This window comes from Embiotoca jacksoni, unplaced genomic scaffold (assembly GCF_022577435.1).
Source record: "Embiotoca jacksoni isolate LCO1_2020_lvr unplaced genomic scaffold, fEmbJac1.0.p SCAF_8, whole genome shotgun sequence".
In the NCBI taxonomy this organism is placed as follows: Eukaryota; Metazoa; Chordata; class Actinopteri; family Embiotocidae; genus Embiotoca; species Embiotoca jacksoni.
In genome coordinates, this window is record NW_027185436.1 from 6,527,915 (window position 1) to 6,544,088 (window position 16,174).

Sequence of the window (16,174 nt, forward strand, 5' to 3'; positions counted from 1 at the left end):
GTACTATTAAACAGCTCAGAAAAACAATGCATTTCCCAATGAATCCAATACATTTTTTAAAATAATTTATTTAGTGTAAAACTAAGACAATTTTCTCAATTTATAAATTCTAATTCTTCTGTTTATCAGAAAAAAATCTAATTCAAAATCATTGGATTTGGAGATAAGCGGTTTTCACTGGACAGAAAGGGTATGAAAAAAAACTATGATCTTAAAAGTAGACTTTATTAATCCCACAGTGGGGGAATTTACTTGTCACAGCAGCATATAATCCCAAAAAGGTGCACACAATAAGAAACAAAATAGAAAATGTACAAATACATATACAATAAAATAAGATAGATACAAATAATTATTTTAGAAACAAAATAAAAGCAATTAATAAATACACACACGCAAAGTATATACACAAAAATAAAATAAAATAAATACAGTTTGGGATGAATGGGAAGTGGCAGGTGCTATGAAATGAAATGGACGGTGCAACGTTATTTCCGGGTGGTGTTGAACAGTCTGACAGCAGACTGATGGAGCTGCTTAAAGCTCCTCCAGACTGATGGAGGCTGAGAGGTGTTGTCCATGATCGATGTCAGCTTGGCCAACATCCTCCTCTCGCCTCCTCTCTTCAAGCGAAATGTAGTGGAGTAAAAAGTACAACATTTCCCCCCCTGTAGAAATATAAAGTTGCAAAGAATGAAAGCGGGCTACTTAAGTAAAGTACAAGTACCTCAAAGAACTTAAACAGCACACAGCACTTGAGGAAACGTACATTTCCAAACCACTGATGAAGTATTCAGGGTTAACGCCCGACGTTTACTGAGCTGAAAACCGCGGAGGAGTGATCCATCTTCGCCGAACAGACGATCTCGGGCGGATGTCCGCACACAACATGTGCGCATGTCCGACGTGACCTCTCAGTGCGCCGCCGGGAGGCTGCAACACGGTCACGGTCAGCGACGGGGACACGTAAATGGGTTTATCACCACCACAGCCGTCACTGTCGTCGCTCCCGTTTACCTCGGCCGATTGTTTTGGATGGATTATTTCGCTGACGTCTCACCGAGAAGCCTCTCCGCGCCCAGCCAGCCGTAGCTCGGTCCTCGCCGCTGGAGGTTAGTCGGCCATTTCGTTAGCAGCCTTTCGGCTAGGCTAGGCTAGGCTAGGCTAGCATGACATGCTAATGTGATCGTAAAAGTCGGTCTGTTTTTCTGTCACGTTTCTGGAGTCGTGATATGATGTCGCTTTTTTTAATTTTTTTTTTTATGACTGTTTTCAGAAAATGTCACGTTTTGAGATAACGTCAGTGGAAAATTACCAGAAAAAAAAAAAAATATTGCAGGTTATCGTTTACGTTTAGCATCAAGTTACGTCCGTTTGATGCGACACCGGCTCAATCTAGTTATAATAATAATTAAATTAATATTAATATTAATTATAATAATGTGTTGAGAGTTTGTGTCACATTATTGCACAGGAAATAAGTACGTGAGCAGCAGCCGGTGTGCAGCCGAGTTGTTACGTCACACCGTTGTGCTCCTGATAAACTCTGACGTATGATGCCATTCATAGTTTTGGTGGCTTTAGCGTCGTTTTAAATCAACCTGTAGTAATGACTTGTAACCGGATGTGTACTTTTACAGAATACTCTACTCTGCCTCTGCAATGGCGGTCTTCGGTCAACAGGTGCTCCTCGCAGTCACAAGATCAAGGTGAGTAGGCAGCTCCTGGTTTCTTTATATTCTGCAACCAGGGAACAGTCCTGCAGAGCAGGCTGTGATCCACTGATGGTTAACGGATGATTTTGAGTTCATAACCCCCGGATGACAGTAATTACCAGGCCCTGGGCGTGCAGGCTGTCTCTGGTTACACTGTCTGCTGCAGCGAAGTGTTTTCCACTGTATCTCATGACACACTGATGATGCAAGCCTTGAAAGATTTGGACTTTGCGTGCCCTCTGTTCAGAAGCCTGAATTCTCACACGAGCTGCAACTACACAACATAAACACAGTTGTTCAGTAAAAGTATAGCAGGATTACATTTACAGCATTTTGGCGTTTTTCCTCTGATTCGCCCTTTTCTGTCTATATTTAATGCTTTTTAATTGAGTTTACAGAAAATGTAAGATCCAGACACACAACAACAACAACAACAACAACTGCTCTAAAAAAAAGATTGCATGCTGTTTTGGAAGTTACCATCCATATTGTAATTTAATGGAGCAATTATTCCTTGTTTGTGTCATATTCACAGTGTTTAGAGTGGTTTCACGCGATTCCACCGAAATCAAGTGTTGGAAAATTTACTCAGAGGCTTGGTTCAAAATCAAACACATCGGACATTTATTCTTGCAAGGAGCAAATACATGTACACTCAAAGAGAGGTGTGCAGCAGTGCTCCCAGATCTCCTCCGTAGGGCAGCTTTTATACAGTGTGACAAACAGTTGACAGTCAGCCCCATTCCCTTTGTATCTGCTTTAATGCTGGTAATACTGAGTTGGTTGTAGGTCACAAGATAAGGACACGGGGGAGTCGTCCATTAGATGCGGAAAGTAAAACAAAAAGGAATCACTTGCAAATAAGAGAGACAACAGAAGAAACTTTCCGGAGCCACAATGTAAACAAGAGGAAGAGACAAATATTTTTTTTCCATCAGTAATGTGTCAGTAAACGCAGCTCTGTGCCAACAAAGACAGGAAAGAAGAAGACTGTCGGCCAGTAAACGATGCAAGACTTAAAACAATCTTTTTAAACAGTTTTTAGTCCCAACTGTGTGTTAAATTTAAGATGCGGAGGTGTTGTGGGTCAAACTTTGAGCTCGTATGTTGTTCCGTATGAACACAAACGCTTCTCGGAGTGCAAAATGTCCTCTCAAGCTGCTTAAATGTGTATTTTATGTCGGTAGCAGTGGAGAGTGGGAAGAGATATTTGAGTACACAGTCACTTGAGATGCAGTCCATGTATATTTTGATGCCAGGAGTAAACTGCAGCAGGATTCAGTATCCATCTGAGTCTTAGGTCTCAACATGTTATTAAAACAGCAAATGGTGCTCAAGAACAGAAGAAGTTTTACTAAAAGCAGTTGGATGGAAAAGACTCGAGACAGATTAATGTGGTGTGATGATTCACCAAAATATTTTGCAGAGGAAAGAACGCAGATTTGTTTCTCAGAAATGTTTATCTAACAGGACTCGGTGCCATAAGTGGTTTCTGAACAGCTGTAGTTGTGAGTGCAGCAGGTTTTCAAACAACCTGGTGGCTGCTCCATTTAGGGCTGAGAAACTAACAATATGTGCAAACAACCCACTTTCTGTTTTGAACAGAATTGTTCACCAGTTGAGTAGATGTTTGGTTTGGATTTAAATCGTATCACTAGTTTTTATTTTCTTGTCCTTTTGCTACACATTTCCACACAGTTTTAACTGCTCCCGTCTCTGACATATGGTTTTGTTTGACATCCTGATGCTCAGACTGGAAAGATGCTACTGAACCAACTCATCAAGTTAATCATTAAAGCCCTCAGAGGAACACATTATATAAACCCAGATGGGGGTAGTTATCCTTAAAGATGCCTCACCTGCAACCAGCGAGGAGCCTGTTTGACAGACGTCATAGTTCTGCTTCTTTGTGATTGGTTGATGAGTGTACGGTGGCCAAGGAGAACCAAATCAAGACAAACACTTGTCTTGTATGAGCGGTGCATGTACGTGTTTCATGGAGTTACCTCTTTGTTAATGACGACAAACAATTTGAAGAGACTCCATCTTGGGTTTGGAAAATTGTGATTCACATTTTTCATTCATCTTTTCGGCATTTTATAGGCCAAATGATAATAAATCCAACTATTATTAAACATAAATTAAACTAACAAACAAATCAACAGACAAGAAATGATGATGATGATGCTGCTGTCGTGGTAACTTTTACATCGAAACAATAACTTAAGCAGCGTTTGGTGTTGTGAAGTGGTGCCGGAGTACACGCACACTTAAAACAGGGACAACCTGCAAACGCCACTCAGAAAGGCCTCGGCCCACCTGCAGCTTTGAAACCAGAAACGTCTTGCTGTGAGGCGACAGTATCAACCACTGCACTCCTGTACCACCATGTGCCCGCAACTAATTAAGTAATCATTCAAATTATAGTTGTGTACTATTAATAAGCCAATCACTTCATCAAACATATATGAGCACTTGAACATGCTGTCTTTACTTTTTCTAACAGCATTCCTGCAGATATTACGCAATATCTGTAATACCAGTTTTTCTTGTCTCTGTCAACAGGGGACCATATTTGTTGTCCAAGAGGCGGAGCTGCTCCTCTCTGTCTTCCAAAGCTTATCTCCACGTAGACCCTCCCTGCAACGTCTCCTCAATACCACTCAGGCACTCCCGCTACCCCCACGGTTTCAGAGGCCACCACGCCCTCGGCCGTGGCCACAGCGCCGCCCTGCTCGCCCGCTCTCTACACGGTTCAGGCGTTTGGCTCCAGGACATAAAACAGGAGGACACTAAGGCCTCGCCAGCTGCTACCCAGGATGCCGCTCCAGCTGCTAAAACGGACACTGCGGCCGCCGCCGCCGCACCTCAGCCTCCCTCAGCTCCCCCTCCTACATCCACCGCTACCACAGCAGCCGCCGTCCCTCCGGTCCAGGAGAGGGCAGTCGTGAAGAAGGCTCTGCATCAGAGGATTGCGGATGAGCTGAAACATTACTACAATGGCTTCCGGTTACTCGGCATCGACATCAAGATCGCCGGCAGGATGGTGTGGAGGCTGCTGCATGGACAACTGCTGTCACGCAGGGAGAGGAGACGGGTAAGAGACCACGAATCTGCTTTATAGCAAGTTAAGTAAAACCCCTTTAAAACCAGGCACTGGGATCTGGGGAACTGAGAGCCCCGCTGACACGGGCTAACAAACACGCACCCGTTTAATCCAACACAACAGACCTGCCACAAGCTGTTCAGTTGTTGTTGACATTGTCAGAAACATGTTAATTCAGCTGTGTGTTTGTAATGGAGGTGAAAGGTCGTTCTCGCACTGGACTGCAGTATATTTATCTTAAGAAACACTTCATCAATATCATGCAGTCAAGTCAGTTTGATTTCAGCAGCCCGTTATTACAAATCACAAACCTGCTTCAAGGGACCCTGCGATCTGCACAGCGTATGACACCATCTGACCTTTGACCCCTGAGTCAGAGAAGCGTCTACGAACAGGGAGAGATAAGTAAATATACATTTGTATAGCACCATTGACCTTTTACTGTCCGGCTTGAATCAGCATTTAATGATCAATAAAGTATTAAAGAGATGTCAAATGTCTTCCACATGTGTCTCCTCTTGGTTGAAACCATTAAACCTGCTGGTGATATAAAGTAACGACACGCAGATCTTTTACTGATGGTTAAATTTGGCTTCACATGAGGCTGGACACCATTTTATTTGTGTTTGTACCAACATAAACAGTCTTTCCACAGCTCGGTCTCAGATCAGTTGTCTCTTGATTTTTGTGTGCTGGTCTTGTGTCGTCATGGTTTGCTGTTTGGTCACATTTCATCGCCCAATGGATCATGGATTTCTACATTACACATAACAAACATTATATTATTTATATTTAATAAATGGTCACATTGAAAATGCCCAGATTTGTATTGATTGGGAGACTTTAACTGTGAGGGAAAAAAAAAACCTGTTGTTGCTGTTTGGTGGACAAAACTATGTTATGGAGACTTACAGTAGATTCCTCAAAACCTGACAGCTGCTAGTTTAATTGCAATTTCCACCATTAGACTTGGACTTTATTAATCCCACTGTGGGGAAATTTGGTACTTACTTCACTGATGATGTCTGTGATGAGTTACTATCAGATAATATCATCCAGGCCAGGTTGCTGTTTTGTTTATTTATTTGAGCTGAAACTGTCTCTTCCCGCTTCGCTCTTGGCTGACACATCAGTAAAATACTAAAAAATGTTAACCGGCTGTGCTGAGAGGTTCCTCCTGTTTATTTTAAATGCATTTCAGATGATCTTTCTGTCGCTTCATGAAGAGACAACCTGTTACTGATTGCAGTACACGCATGTCCCCCTGCAGAGGCTCACGCTGTGCACATGCCATGGTAAAACCACATTCAGGCTGTTTTAGAGGAGGACCGTCAGGCACGTGGGAAAGATCTCACAAACTCGGGCACCGACGGCGCTGCCGTGGCGTGAATACCGGCCCCCGTCGTCCACATTTTGTTACATCGGCGTTGTTTTGCTTTTGTGTTTACAGCTGCTGAGGACGTGTGCTGACCTCTTCCGTCTGGTGCCCTTCATAGTGTTCATCATCGTTCCTTTCATGGAGTTCCTCCTTCCGGTTTTCCTCAAACTCTTCCCAGAGATGCTGCCCTCCACCTTCGAGACAGAGACGAAAAAGGCATGTTGGGCGCGCGCGCGCGCGCGCGCGCACACACACACACACACACACACACACACACACACACACACACACAACCCTGCCGCCTGAGTGACCTTGCGGGAGCGTTCGTTGTGATTATGTAATGTCTGATGGATATGGCTGCTGTACTAAGAACCTCAGGCCATGAAGACAGCTGACTTGATCTAATCTTGGCAGTTTACTTTAGTAACAGAGGCAGGTGTGCTGATTTGGCATTTATAAGCAGTATGTTAACATTTAAACAAATGGTTTTAAACACGTTATATCGGAAATACAAGCAAATACAAGGACTTTTTTTTATTTTATTTTTTTTTATTAAAAGAGTTTGTCGACAATTATAACCTCTCCTATGACAACACATTTATATTATTCAAACAATTATTGTTTCATTATCTCGTCATTCATAATCTGGTATACGTCAACCACTGCTATACTCACTTTCTTCTGCTTACAGCTACATAATAGTACATTATACACTATTTGTTAAATGTTTATATGCTGCTTGTAAATGCTAAAAAGTGTCACCCTGTTGCAAAATGTAATTAATATACCAGTAGTATGGCATTCCTTTGCTTCATTTCTGATCAGCTGGAAAAGAAACGCTGCAGCAGGTTTCTGTTGTGATGCAGTCGCTCCGTTAACTCCCCGGCTGCTCGGCGTCACAGCTGACTGCTTCACAGATATGCACTTGTGCTCCTGGACAGCACAGAGGTGTCCGGCCTCTGAAAGTGTGACTGAGCAGAGGAAGAAATTTAAAAAAAAACAGTCAGTTTAAAAGACGAGGTTGAAGATACCAGAGAGGAATATATATACATTGTGATTTACTGTCCAATTTATAATGTGCAGTAACAAAAGAAAAAATGTGATCCTTTCATGTAAAAGCCTTCGTGTTTGGTTAAATCTACATTCATGATCTCCCTGACGGATAATATCTTTTTGAATTGTAAAAATCTCTTTTGCAAAAGTCCTTCAAGTTCAACAGAAGCCAGTCGTTGTTAAAAGAAGGAAAACAAAGTGATATTACGTAGCTGAGAGGAAAAGCAAAAGCAACGAATGGTAAACTACGAGAATGAAAAGTTTCACCTCCACAGCTGAACTCCAGAGAAACTGTAAACCACGTTGTGCAGCGAAGAGCTCAGGCAGTGACGACTAATTCACATAATTACGCCACGCTGTGACTGTACGTGGAGTCAGAAACTGACCTTCCTCCTCCGTCCTCTTGGTGCAGGAAGAGAAGCAGAAGAAGGGTCTGGCGGCGAAGCTGGAACTGGCCAAGTTTCTGCAGGAGACCATTGCTGAAATGGCCCGAAGGAATAAAGCCAAGACAGAGGATGAGACGCAGCGCTTCTCCACATACGTTCAGAAGGTAAATAGCAGCGAAGGTAACGTGTGTGTGTGTGTGTGTGTGTGTGTGTGTGTGTGTGTGTGTGTGTGTGTGTGTGTGTGTGTGTGTGTGTGTGTGTTTTAAAGGATATTCACAAGAACTAAACTTGGATAAGATTGGTGGATTCGGACTTGAGGTTAAATTTTCTATCGTTTTAAATTTGTTTGCACGTCGGCTGCACGACATTCGCTGGCGACGGTTTCATTGCTCGACTGTGATATGTGCAGGTTCGAGGTACAGGGGAGCAGCCCACCACCAAGGACATCGTGCGGTTTTCGAAGCTGTTTGAGGACGAGCTGACGCTGGAGCACCTAGAGCGCCCCCAGCTGGTGGCTCTGTGCAAGCTGCTGGAGCTGCAGCCCATCGGCACAAACAACTTGCTGCGTTTTCAGCTGATGATGCAGCTCAGAACCATCAAGTCAGACGACGAGGTGAGACGGTCGAGGTCCTTCCACACTCGGTGCTCCGTATCGACTGCGAGCGGTCACCCTTCGTCGTGCTGGTGCAGCAGTTTCTCACTCCCCCTCTCCGTTTGTTCACAGATGATTGCGGCAGAGGGCGTGGCGGCCATGAGTGTGACGGAGTTACAGGCGGCGTGTCGCAGTCGTGGGATGAGGTCTCTGGGTCTCACCACCGATCAGCTACGTCAGCAGATGCAGCAGGTGAGCAACCAAATGTCCGTTTGCTGCTTTTTATCGCTTGATGGAAACTTGATCCTGGTTTCCAAAGAACGATTCCTGTGATTCTCAGCAGCTGAGGCTGAAGAGTTCAAAAGAAATAATACAAATCTCATCAAGTTTACTTTATTGTCCGAGACCGGAATGAAAAAAATAAGTGGGAGTTCACTTTGTTTTCGGTTCATCAAATGTGGTTTTGTGGGATCTCGTGCCATCATTTGGGAGCATCTTTGTTTGTTACAAGTACCAAACTGTCCTCTGTCTTGTCAGTGACCTCCTTTTAATAAATGTTCCTTTCCTTGTAGTGGCTGGACCTGCACCTGAAGGAGAACGTTCCTCCATCGCTGCTGCTGCTCTCCAGAGCCATGTACCTGACAGACCTCAAACCAAAACCCCCCGTCATCCCGCCTGTTGCCAAGCTCGAGGTTCGACCTTTACAGTCTACTTGCAGTCTCGCAGGCACCATTTTATATGTAATCCAATGTCCAGATTAGAGGACATTTTGCGCCGGTTAACATTCCAGCTGTTAAATAGCTGGTACGCAGGTCTCTGTTGGTACATTCAGTCTTTGGCTGGTGGAAAACACCCAAGTGTTTCATAATCACATTAACGCATAACCCCATAAACTCCACAACCTCACAACCCGGAGGTTCATTAACCGAATCAGGGTTTAGTCTTTGAAAGATGCAGGAAAAAAAAAAAAAAAAATGCCCATCACAACTAATATCTTAATTAAACTTAACATCTGACCAACAGTCCAAAACCCAAATATATTTTATCCACTTTTATATTCAAATAAATATTTGTTTTTTGTTTTTTTTTGCTTGAAAAATGAAGATCAGAATCGAATTTTCTTCCCGAAGTAACAACAAGCAAAACAAATGAGCAAGAAACAAACCGAAGCCGGTCGACCGTGCGGTCTTGTGGGCGATGCGGTCGTCTCATCACGTGTTGGTTGTCGTTATTTCTGCAGAAAGCTACTCCTCCTCCTGCCGAGAATCCAGGAACAAACACGGCCACAGTCGGTACGGACGTGTTGACGGACGCCGCGCTCATCATCAAAGACAGGCCGGTCAGTGCGCTCCGTTCCTCCGTCGCAGCTTCGTGTTCGGACGTTCAGACACTCGCGCAGGCTGCGTTTCAGCGTTTGTGCGGGAAGTGTTTCGGATTCTTAAAGGAATTGTTCAACTTTTAGTCAAACGCCTCCATTGACGTTCTCTGTGGACGTTAAGATGAGAATGTTACGACTCGGATCTGTGCAGTAAATGTCTCCCGTTGATTAGCTTAGCTCAGCGTCAGGACCGGAAGAAAAGGGGAAACGACGAGCCCGGTTCTGTCTTATAGCGATGAAATCCGCAACGGCTCACTCGTTAACACGGCTCCGTTATTTGATTCGGTGATTGACACAAAAATCTAGCTCTCTCTGTGTTTGCGGTCTTTGTGCTGCCAGCTGAAGAGTCATATTAACTGAAGTGACGAGAGTGAAACGGAGCGAACCGACGTATTTGTCAAAACATATTCTTTTCGTTTAGTAAAGCGTCAGATTGTTGGTTATCGTTAGCCAATTCGATGTTGACCTTTTGGGAGAAACGTGATTTTCACAGGACAGCAACAGACGGGTAAATAAATGTTCACCCAAACGGGTCAAGAGAGGCATTTTCAGCTCGAGATAATCTGACGTTATTTTCCCGTCGCAGGTGGAGGAGATGAGAGACAAGGCTCCCGTGGTGTCGGACAAACCTCTGACTCCTGCCGAAGTCCTTCAGGTGAGCCGCCACAGCTGCTCGGACCTGCAGCGTCCACCGACAGGGTTTTTTTTTTTTTTTTAAATCCAGTTAGTTCTCGCTGTTTTGATCTCTTTCACATGACGTGCTAATCTCTCCTTCCGGTTGAGCTGAGAGGAGAAACAAACCGAGGCCGGTTGGAAACCTGCGGAGTTTAGATCGAGGTGAAGTCGTTGCTGATTCGAAGCCCGACAGACACCGTCGCTGATGCAGAAACAAACTGGCAAACTAACATCATTAAGTTACTGAGAGTGAGGTTTAAAAATACCTGATAAATATAGACCCGTCACTCCTCAAAGTGCTCAGACAGTCATTTAAAGGGATACTACGAGACTCATTTCAAATGATCAGTGACAGCTGGAAATCTTGGCTGCTTAACTGAGAAATGATGCGAATTCATTTTCAGTCATCACAAAGTTATTTCCTCTGCGGCAGCTGAACATGTTACAGGAGCCGTTATAAAGTCCTAAAAATGAAAACCAAATAAACACCTTAAGGGCAGATTAACCCCAAAAGACTCGCTACGAGCAGATTTGAAAACAACTCGCTAGCTTTCCAACATTAAAGCGACAAACAACCCATAATGCAACGTAATTAATTACACTTTTAATGTCCCCATTTGAAAAGAATATCACAATTGTCTAGGTACTAAATATAAGACGACTGTCTCTTCTACTCAAGGCAGTACAGTATCCTTTCTTTCTCGGCTTAGTTATTTTTAGTTTGTTCGGCTTAGACGCTGCACACAAGTCTTCACATGGCAGGGAAATCCCGACGACTCTCTGACACACTTTCTATTCCCCCCCCCCCCCAACTACTAGGACAGCCTGTTATGTAACGTTAGTTCAATTTAACTAAATCTCCTTCACTTATGAACGTTGTGTATCACGCGGATGATATCGGCAGTTATTTCCTGCGAAGATTTCCAGGACGTCAGATTTTTGTGTGCTATTTTTAAGGCAGCACAGTGATGACGGTCTTCCTGTAAACGCTGCCGTCGGACATGTTAACGATGTGATGTGAGCATTTATTGTGAGATGGTGTGGAGTTAAAGCTGCAGCACTGATGAATTGATGTGATTGTACCAATTCGATTAAAGCCCACAGCGTCACCTCGTGGCTGCAGACTGAAGGTGCCGCGTGCTCACATTGTGTCACTGACGCCACCAGTGATGTAACAGGCTGAGAGTTTATATATTAGTCAACACATCCTCCCGTCTTTATTCCACTTTTTACTTTGTGTGGCTGCAGCTGACCTGCTGCTGCTTTGCGTTTGTCGTTATGTGATTTAAAATGTGGCTCTAAATCTGGAAACGTTACAGAAATCGGATTTGAAGCGTACAGAAACAACATGAATGTTATTTTCACAGCTCAATAATGTTTGAAGTCACAGGACCGCCCTCCTCTTCAGATGTCGGGACACTCGCCGTGTCATTGACGCTGCTCTTTACCTCTGTTCAGGAACACGTATTTACTGCATCAGGCTCCATCCCACTATTTCTGTCCCTTAGTGTCCGTCATCTATAAAACAAATGCAAGAAAGTGGAAAAAAAAAAAAAAACATCAACAAGGAATTTGTGTCATGTCACCTGAAACTGAATCTCGTTCATGGACAGTGTACTTCACTTCAGTTCTGTGATGTCCTCCGCAGGCTAAAGCAGCAACAGAGGTGACCCAGAAAAGCAAGATGAGTGCCAACGGCGTGTGAAGAGGAGCAGCGGTCTCTGGACTGAAGGGGGGAGGAGGGGGGAGGAGAGGGGGAAGGGAGTTGGCTCACACAGCCCCGTGTCCTCAGAGGAAGAGGGGTGATGGATGACAGCCCAGAGAGAGTCTACATCTCCGCAGCCTTCAGTTCAAGCTCTCCATGAAACCCTTCCGCCTCCTTTGGACCGATATCTCATCCAGAAGTTCTTCTCCCTCCTCGTCCCCCCCCCCCACCGGTTACCTCCCAGGAAAGTCCAGCTATTCCCGCTCCATCTCAGCAGCTGCATCGTTTTTACCTTCAACCCCCTCATGTGCACTCCGTTCTCTGGGACTCTCCTGACATTTCACAGGACTTGAACCAGGAGGGGACGCCCGAACTGCCCACAGTAGTTCCTGGTCAACTGTCTGTCTGATGTTTCCTTCCCCCAGTCCACACGGTCGCCTCTTCCTCTTCATCCTCCTCCTTGTCCTCCTGTAAATTTGTAAATATCATGTATATTTTTGTCTCCGTCTTGCATCACCGGAGCAGCAGCTTTGTACAGTTTGCTATGCTGCGGCCAGGTTCTTCTCTTTTAGCCCCTTTTTTTTTTTTTTTTTGCAGATATTTTGAAACTGGCATTTATGAAATGAGAGGAGTCATCCATGTTTTAGAAATACATCTCCGCTGATCTTTTTGGTCCTGCAGCTTTTGCTCAGTAAGCTCGACCGCGCTGACGTGCCGAAGCAGACGTCAAAAGACGACACGCTCTCAACCTGCATTTAAATCCCATTCAAAAAGGTTCAGCGAACATGTCACGAATGTCTTTTTGTCTACTGGTGAACCAGCACATCTGGACCGACCCTGCTTCTCAACAGGGTGACCTTATTGTAGTTTACTGCGTCTGTCGTTAGCGATGAAGAACATTTAAGAGCAGGTCCACTCCATAAATCCAGAGGTGACTGCTGAACTGCAGTCCGCCTCCACTGGGAAGCCACTGAAAGGGCAATCTGTATATTTGCATATACAGTGTTTGTTCTGTGTTTTAACACTAAAATGTCTTGAAACTAAAAAGAGAAAATACTTGATGTTATCAATACAGATATTATATTATTAAGATGGGAGACGCTTAAATGCTGAAGCCACAAATGAGATTAATATTATTTTTGGTATTGTGGTTCCAAAAGAGTGAAATAAAGCCTTCTGACTGATTATGTATAACTTTATTGAGCCCCATAAATATGCCTCTGGACGTTATTATTTGGAAGTGTTGCGTGTGCTGGACAATGTTTCAAATTTTTGAAACCCTCCTCCTCCTCCTCACCTTTGGACATGAGTGTTTCCTCGTTGCTGTTTATCCACAGGAACCTGTTGAGACTTGGATGCCAGGAATGAAAGGACTTTTTTTTTTTTTTTTTTTTTAAACCAAATGATGTGCCTAAGGTTAAAGGGCGATTGCTTGCGTTTTTCATAGGACAGATTTCCTATATTTTATCACGTCAGTTTGTTCTTTTGATTTAATCAGTCACCTCAGTGAGTTGAAAGTGCCCAGTTGCACCTTTTCTCTGTAGGGGAATGTCTCCTCCTTCCTTTCCCATTAAATCCAGATGAATCCCGTGTTGATACTGATGGACAAGCGGCCATCTTTTCAATCAGCTCTGCACCTGAAGGTGAGAAAAACATTAAAAAAAAAAAAAGAATCAGAATAGTTGTTTTATCGTCTCTGCTTAGTGCTCTGCTGCTATATTTAAAGAAAAAGCCAATATTTCCTCTGAGGTTTTGAGTAAATATGGACTGATTTAAGCTAAATGAATGCTAGTTTTTGAAGCGTAACTTTACAACAGGCTGAAAAGTAGGTTTTAAAAAAAAAGTTTTTTTTTTAAGGTGTGCGTTATTCCACCTGTACCCACACCGTGATGTCACAGAGCACACCTGTGCGTCACTGCAGCCGGGTGATGCGCCGCAGGTCAGCAGAAAGGTGATTTTTTTTTTTCCGGAGGTGCATCCGTCACCGACCTGTGGAGAAAAAGTCATGTGACTCGAGTTGATCAGGACGCTTTCGTCTGCTGCCGCAACTCAATGTGTCCTGAACAACCTTCCTCGTGTCACCTGTGTGTACCTCTCAGTCATCAGCATCATCCTGTGTGTACTTAAAACTCTGTGCCTGTCTGGAAAGTATTACTACTTATCACAGACTGTTTGTTTGTTTCGGTTCAATATTGCACCGATGCTCATTTTGACCCTGCGGTAAATTCATCCGTCAGTCTACGGCAGCAAACGAGCTCTGGATCGATGAAAAAGCAGAATTCGTATGATTAAAATGATGAAACCCTTCACAGACGTCTCCTTTCTCTCTTTGTTGTTTAGAAAACGGGAGTGAAATCCAATTTCTGTTACATTTTTGTGTGAAATTATTACTGTTGAAGACACAAGCAGTGAAACACACTAACATTTCACATCAGCACTGCAAGGACGCCACAAATATCTCATTAATTGCCACCTGCTTACTGGCTGAATGATTCCGTTCATATCTGTCATAAGTTTTCTCCACACTCACGGCCAGCAGGTGGCGCCATCTATTATACAAGAAACAATGCCTTTAGTGCAATTTTTTTACATCACCGTGTTCAAGTCATCTAAAATAATTGAATATCTTTGTTCGAGAAGAACATCAGAGTTAATGGTATTATTTGTGATTTCTGTAACATGGCGTTGCTCCATATTACATCTGATGATAAAGAATAGCCTGCAGTCTGTACAACTTGAGGATATATCTGATATATAAGAGGATCTACTTTCATTTACTTCCACCTTAGTTGTTGTGTACTGTCCTCTGATGTGCATATCTGTCATATTGCCATTGTCTAAGTGTAAATCTGCTTTAAGGTGCCTTTTTGCAGATCACACCAGCTCAGACATTTACCCTCACTATTCATGGTGTAGTGCTAAACTAATAAAGACAAATATTCACTAGCAGTGTGTCAGGCTAAAAGTTTGAATCTGGATCAATCTCATCCAGTTAAATGAAACAAAACTAGAGGCAGCCTATAAGTGAGAAAATATATCCATGCCCATCATGACTCATTAAATCACTTATGCTGCGTTCCTATTCCGATTTAAAATATAGGTCAACACGGCACAAACCTAAAGACTTTTACTGCAGCCACTGCTGCCCTTTCATGTTCTCAGGAAACGGTCCAAATTGCACACTGAGGTCTCAGTGAGTCCAGTAATTTTATGCAGGAGGTTGCAGCAAACGGTGGATTTGAATCCGGTTTATGCACCGCAGTGAAGTTAATCCTGTGATTTTACTCAGTTTCATGGAAGTATGAGGACGGTCAGCTTAGTTTAACCAAAAGGGTTTCACTCAGGGAATATATTAAAAAAAATATATATATATATATATATATATATATATGTATAAAAAAATACAATTTGAATGACCAAAACAATTTCATTTGTATACCGTCCAGCTGACTTGTTCATATTAGTGGAAAATATGCAAAAAGGAAAATGCTAAATTGGTTTTATGTGGCACATCTATTTTGATAGCTGATGTGCATTAAATTAATTGTATAGAAATGTAGGAATAGATGACTTCCAGGTCATTTGACCCAGTGTCTCCAATCCAATACCCAATTGCATTACTAAACTGGACAATTAAGATACACCTGTTTTTTTTTTTTTATTGGATTTTAGGGCTTCCTCAATTCAAGATAAGTATTTTTATCCCATGAAATACTTCTATGCAAATGCTATAAATGCACATTTTTACATAAAAATAGTATTAAAATTGAAGCATTCAAATCCAATAACCACATAAACATAAACATAAACATAAACATAAACAACATACATGTTGACCTTGGTTTGGAGTCAATGGGTCACGTGACATTTAAGCTACTGAAAACAGTGCTGATTTTTCCTTGAATTGGCCGAGTCATATAAAATATAAAATACACAAAAAACAATTTAAAAAAGAAATATGACTTACATGTCCAGCGTAGTAAGACATATTGCCATTGGTTTGCAGTCACTGGGTCACATGACCAAGAACCTGTTGGGAAAAAAAAAAAAAATCTATAATGCTTTATTTAAATATTTACATGAAATAAAATTAAATGCACATTATATATCAGAAGAGATAAACGACAGGAGAATTCAGTTAATTTTTTTGCCATAATTTTCACGAGTAGCGGCAAGTCAGCAGAGG

General features: G+C 42.9%; 1 protein-coding gene and 1 long non-coding RNA gene across 2 annotated transcripts; one reads left to right on the forward strand and one right to left on the reverse strand.

Annotated features, from left to right (window-relative positions):
* The first annotated feature begins 1,098 nt into the window (after positions 1–1,098).
* On the forward strand, positions 1,099–13,173 carry letm2 (leucine zipper-EF-hand containing transmembrane protein 2). The gene is made up of 11 exons (XM_069178539.1): positions 1,099–1,112; positions 1,641–1,709; positions 4,281–4,812; positions 6,272–6,415; positions 7,665–7,802; positions 8,048–8,251; positions 8,363–8,482; positions 8,803–8,922; positions 9,471–9,569; positions 10,195–10,263; positions 11,932–13,173. Exons 2-11 carry the CDS (start codon positions 1,663–1,665, stop codon positions 11,986–11,988), a joined length of 1,530 nt encoding a protein of 509 aa, XP_069034640.1. The 5' UTR covers positions 1,099–1,112; positions 1,641–1,662; the 3' UTR covers positions 11,989–13,173.
* Positions 12,539–13,973, reverse strand: LOC138215995 (uncharacterized). Its single transcript, XR_011179769.1, has 2 exons — positions 13,894–13,973; positions 12,539–13,625 (listed from the first exon to the last, which is right to left on the reverse strand). It is a non-coding gene; the product is annotated as an uncharacterized lncRNA (long non-coding RNA).
* Between the last annotated feature and the right edge of the window lie 2,201 nt (positions 13,974–16,174).

Excerpts from the sequence above, each read along its gene's own strand:
- letm2 (XM_069178539.1), top strand. The coding sequence starts at position 1,663 with ATGGCGGTCTTCGGTCAACAGGTGCTCCTCGCAGTCACAAGATCAAG. Across the intron at positions 8,483-8,802 it reads TACGTCAGCAGATGCAGCAG|TGGCTGGACCTGCACCTGAA; the intron begins GTGAGCAACCAA and ends CTTTCCTTGTAG. Across the intron at positions 9,570-10,194 it reads TCATCATCAAAGACAGGCCG|GTGGAGGAGATGAGAGACAA; the intron begins GTCAGTGCGCTC and ends TTCCCGTCGCAG.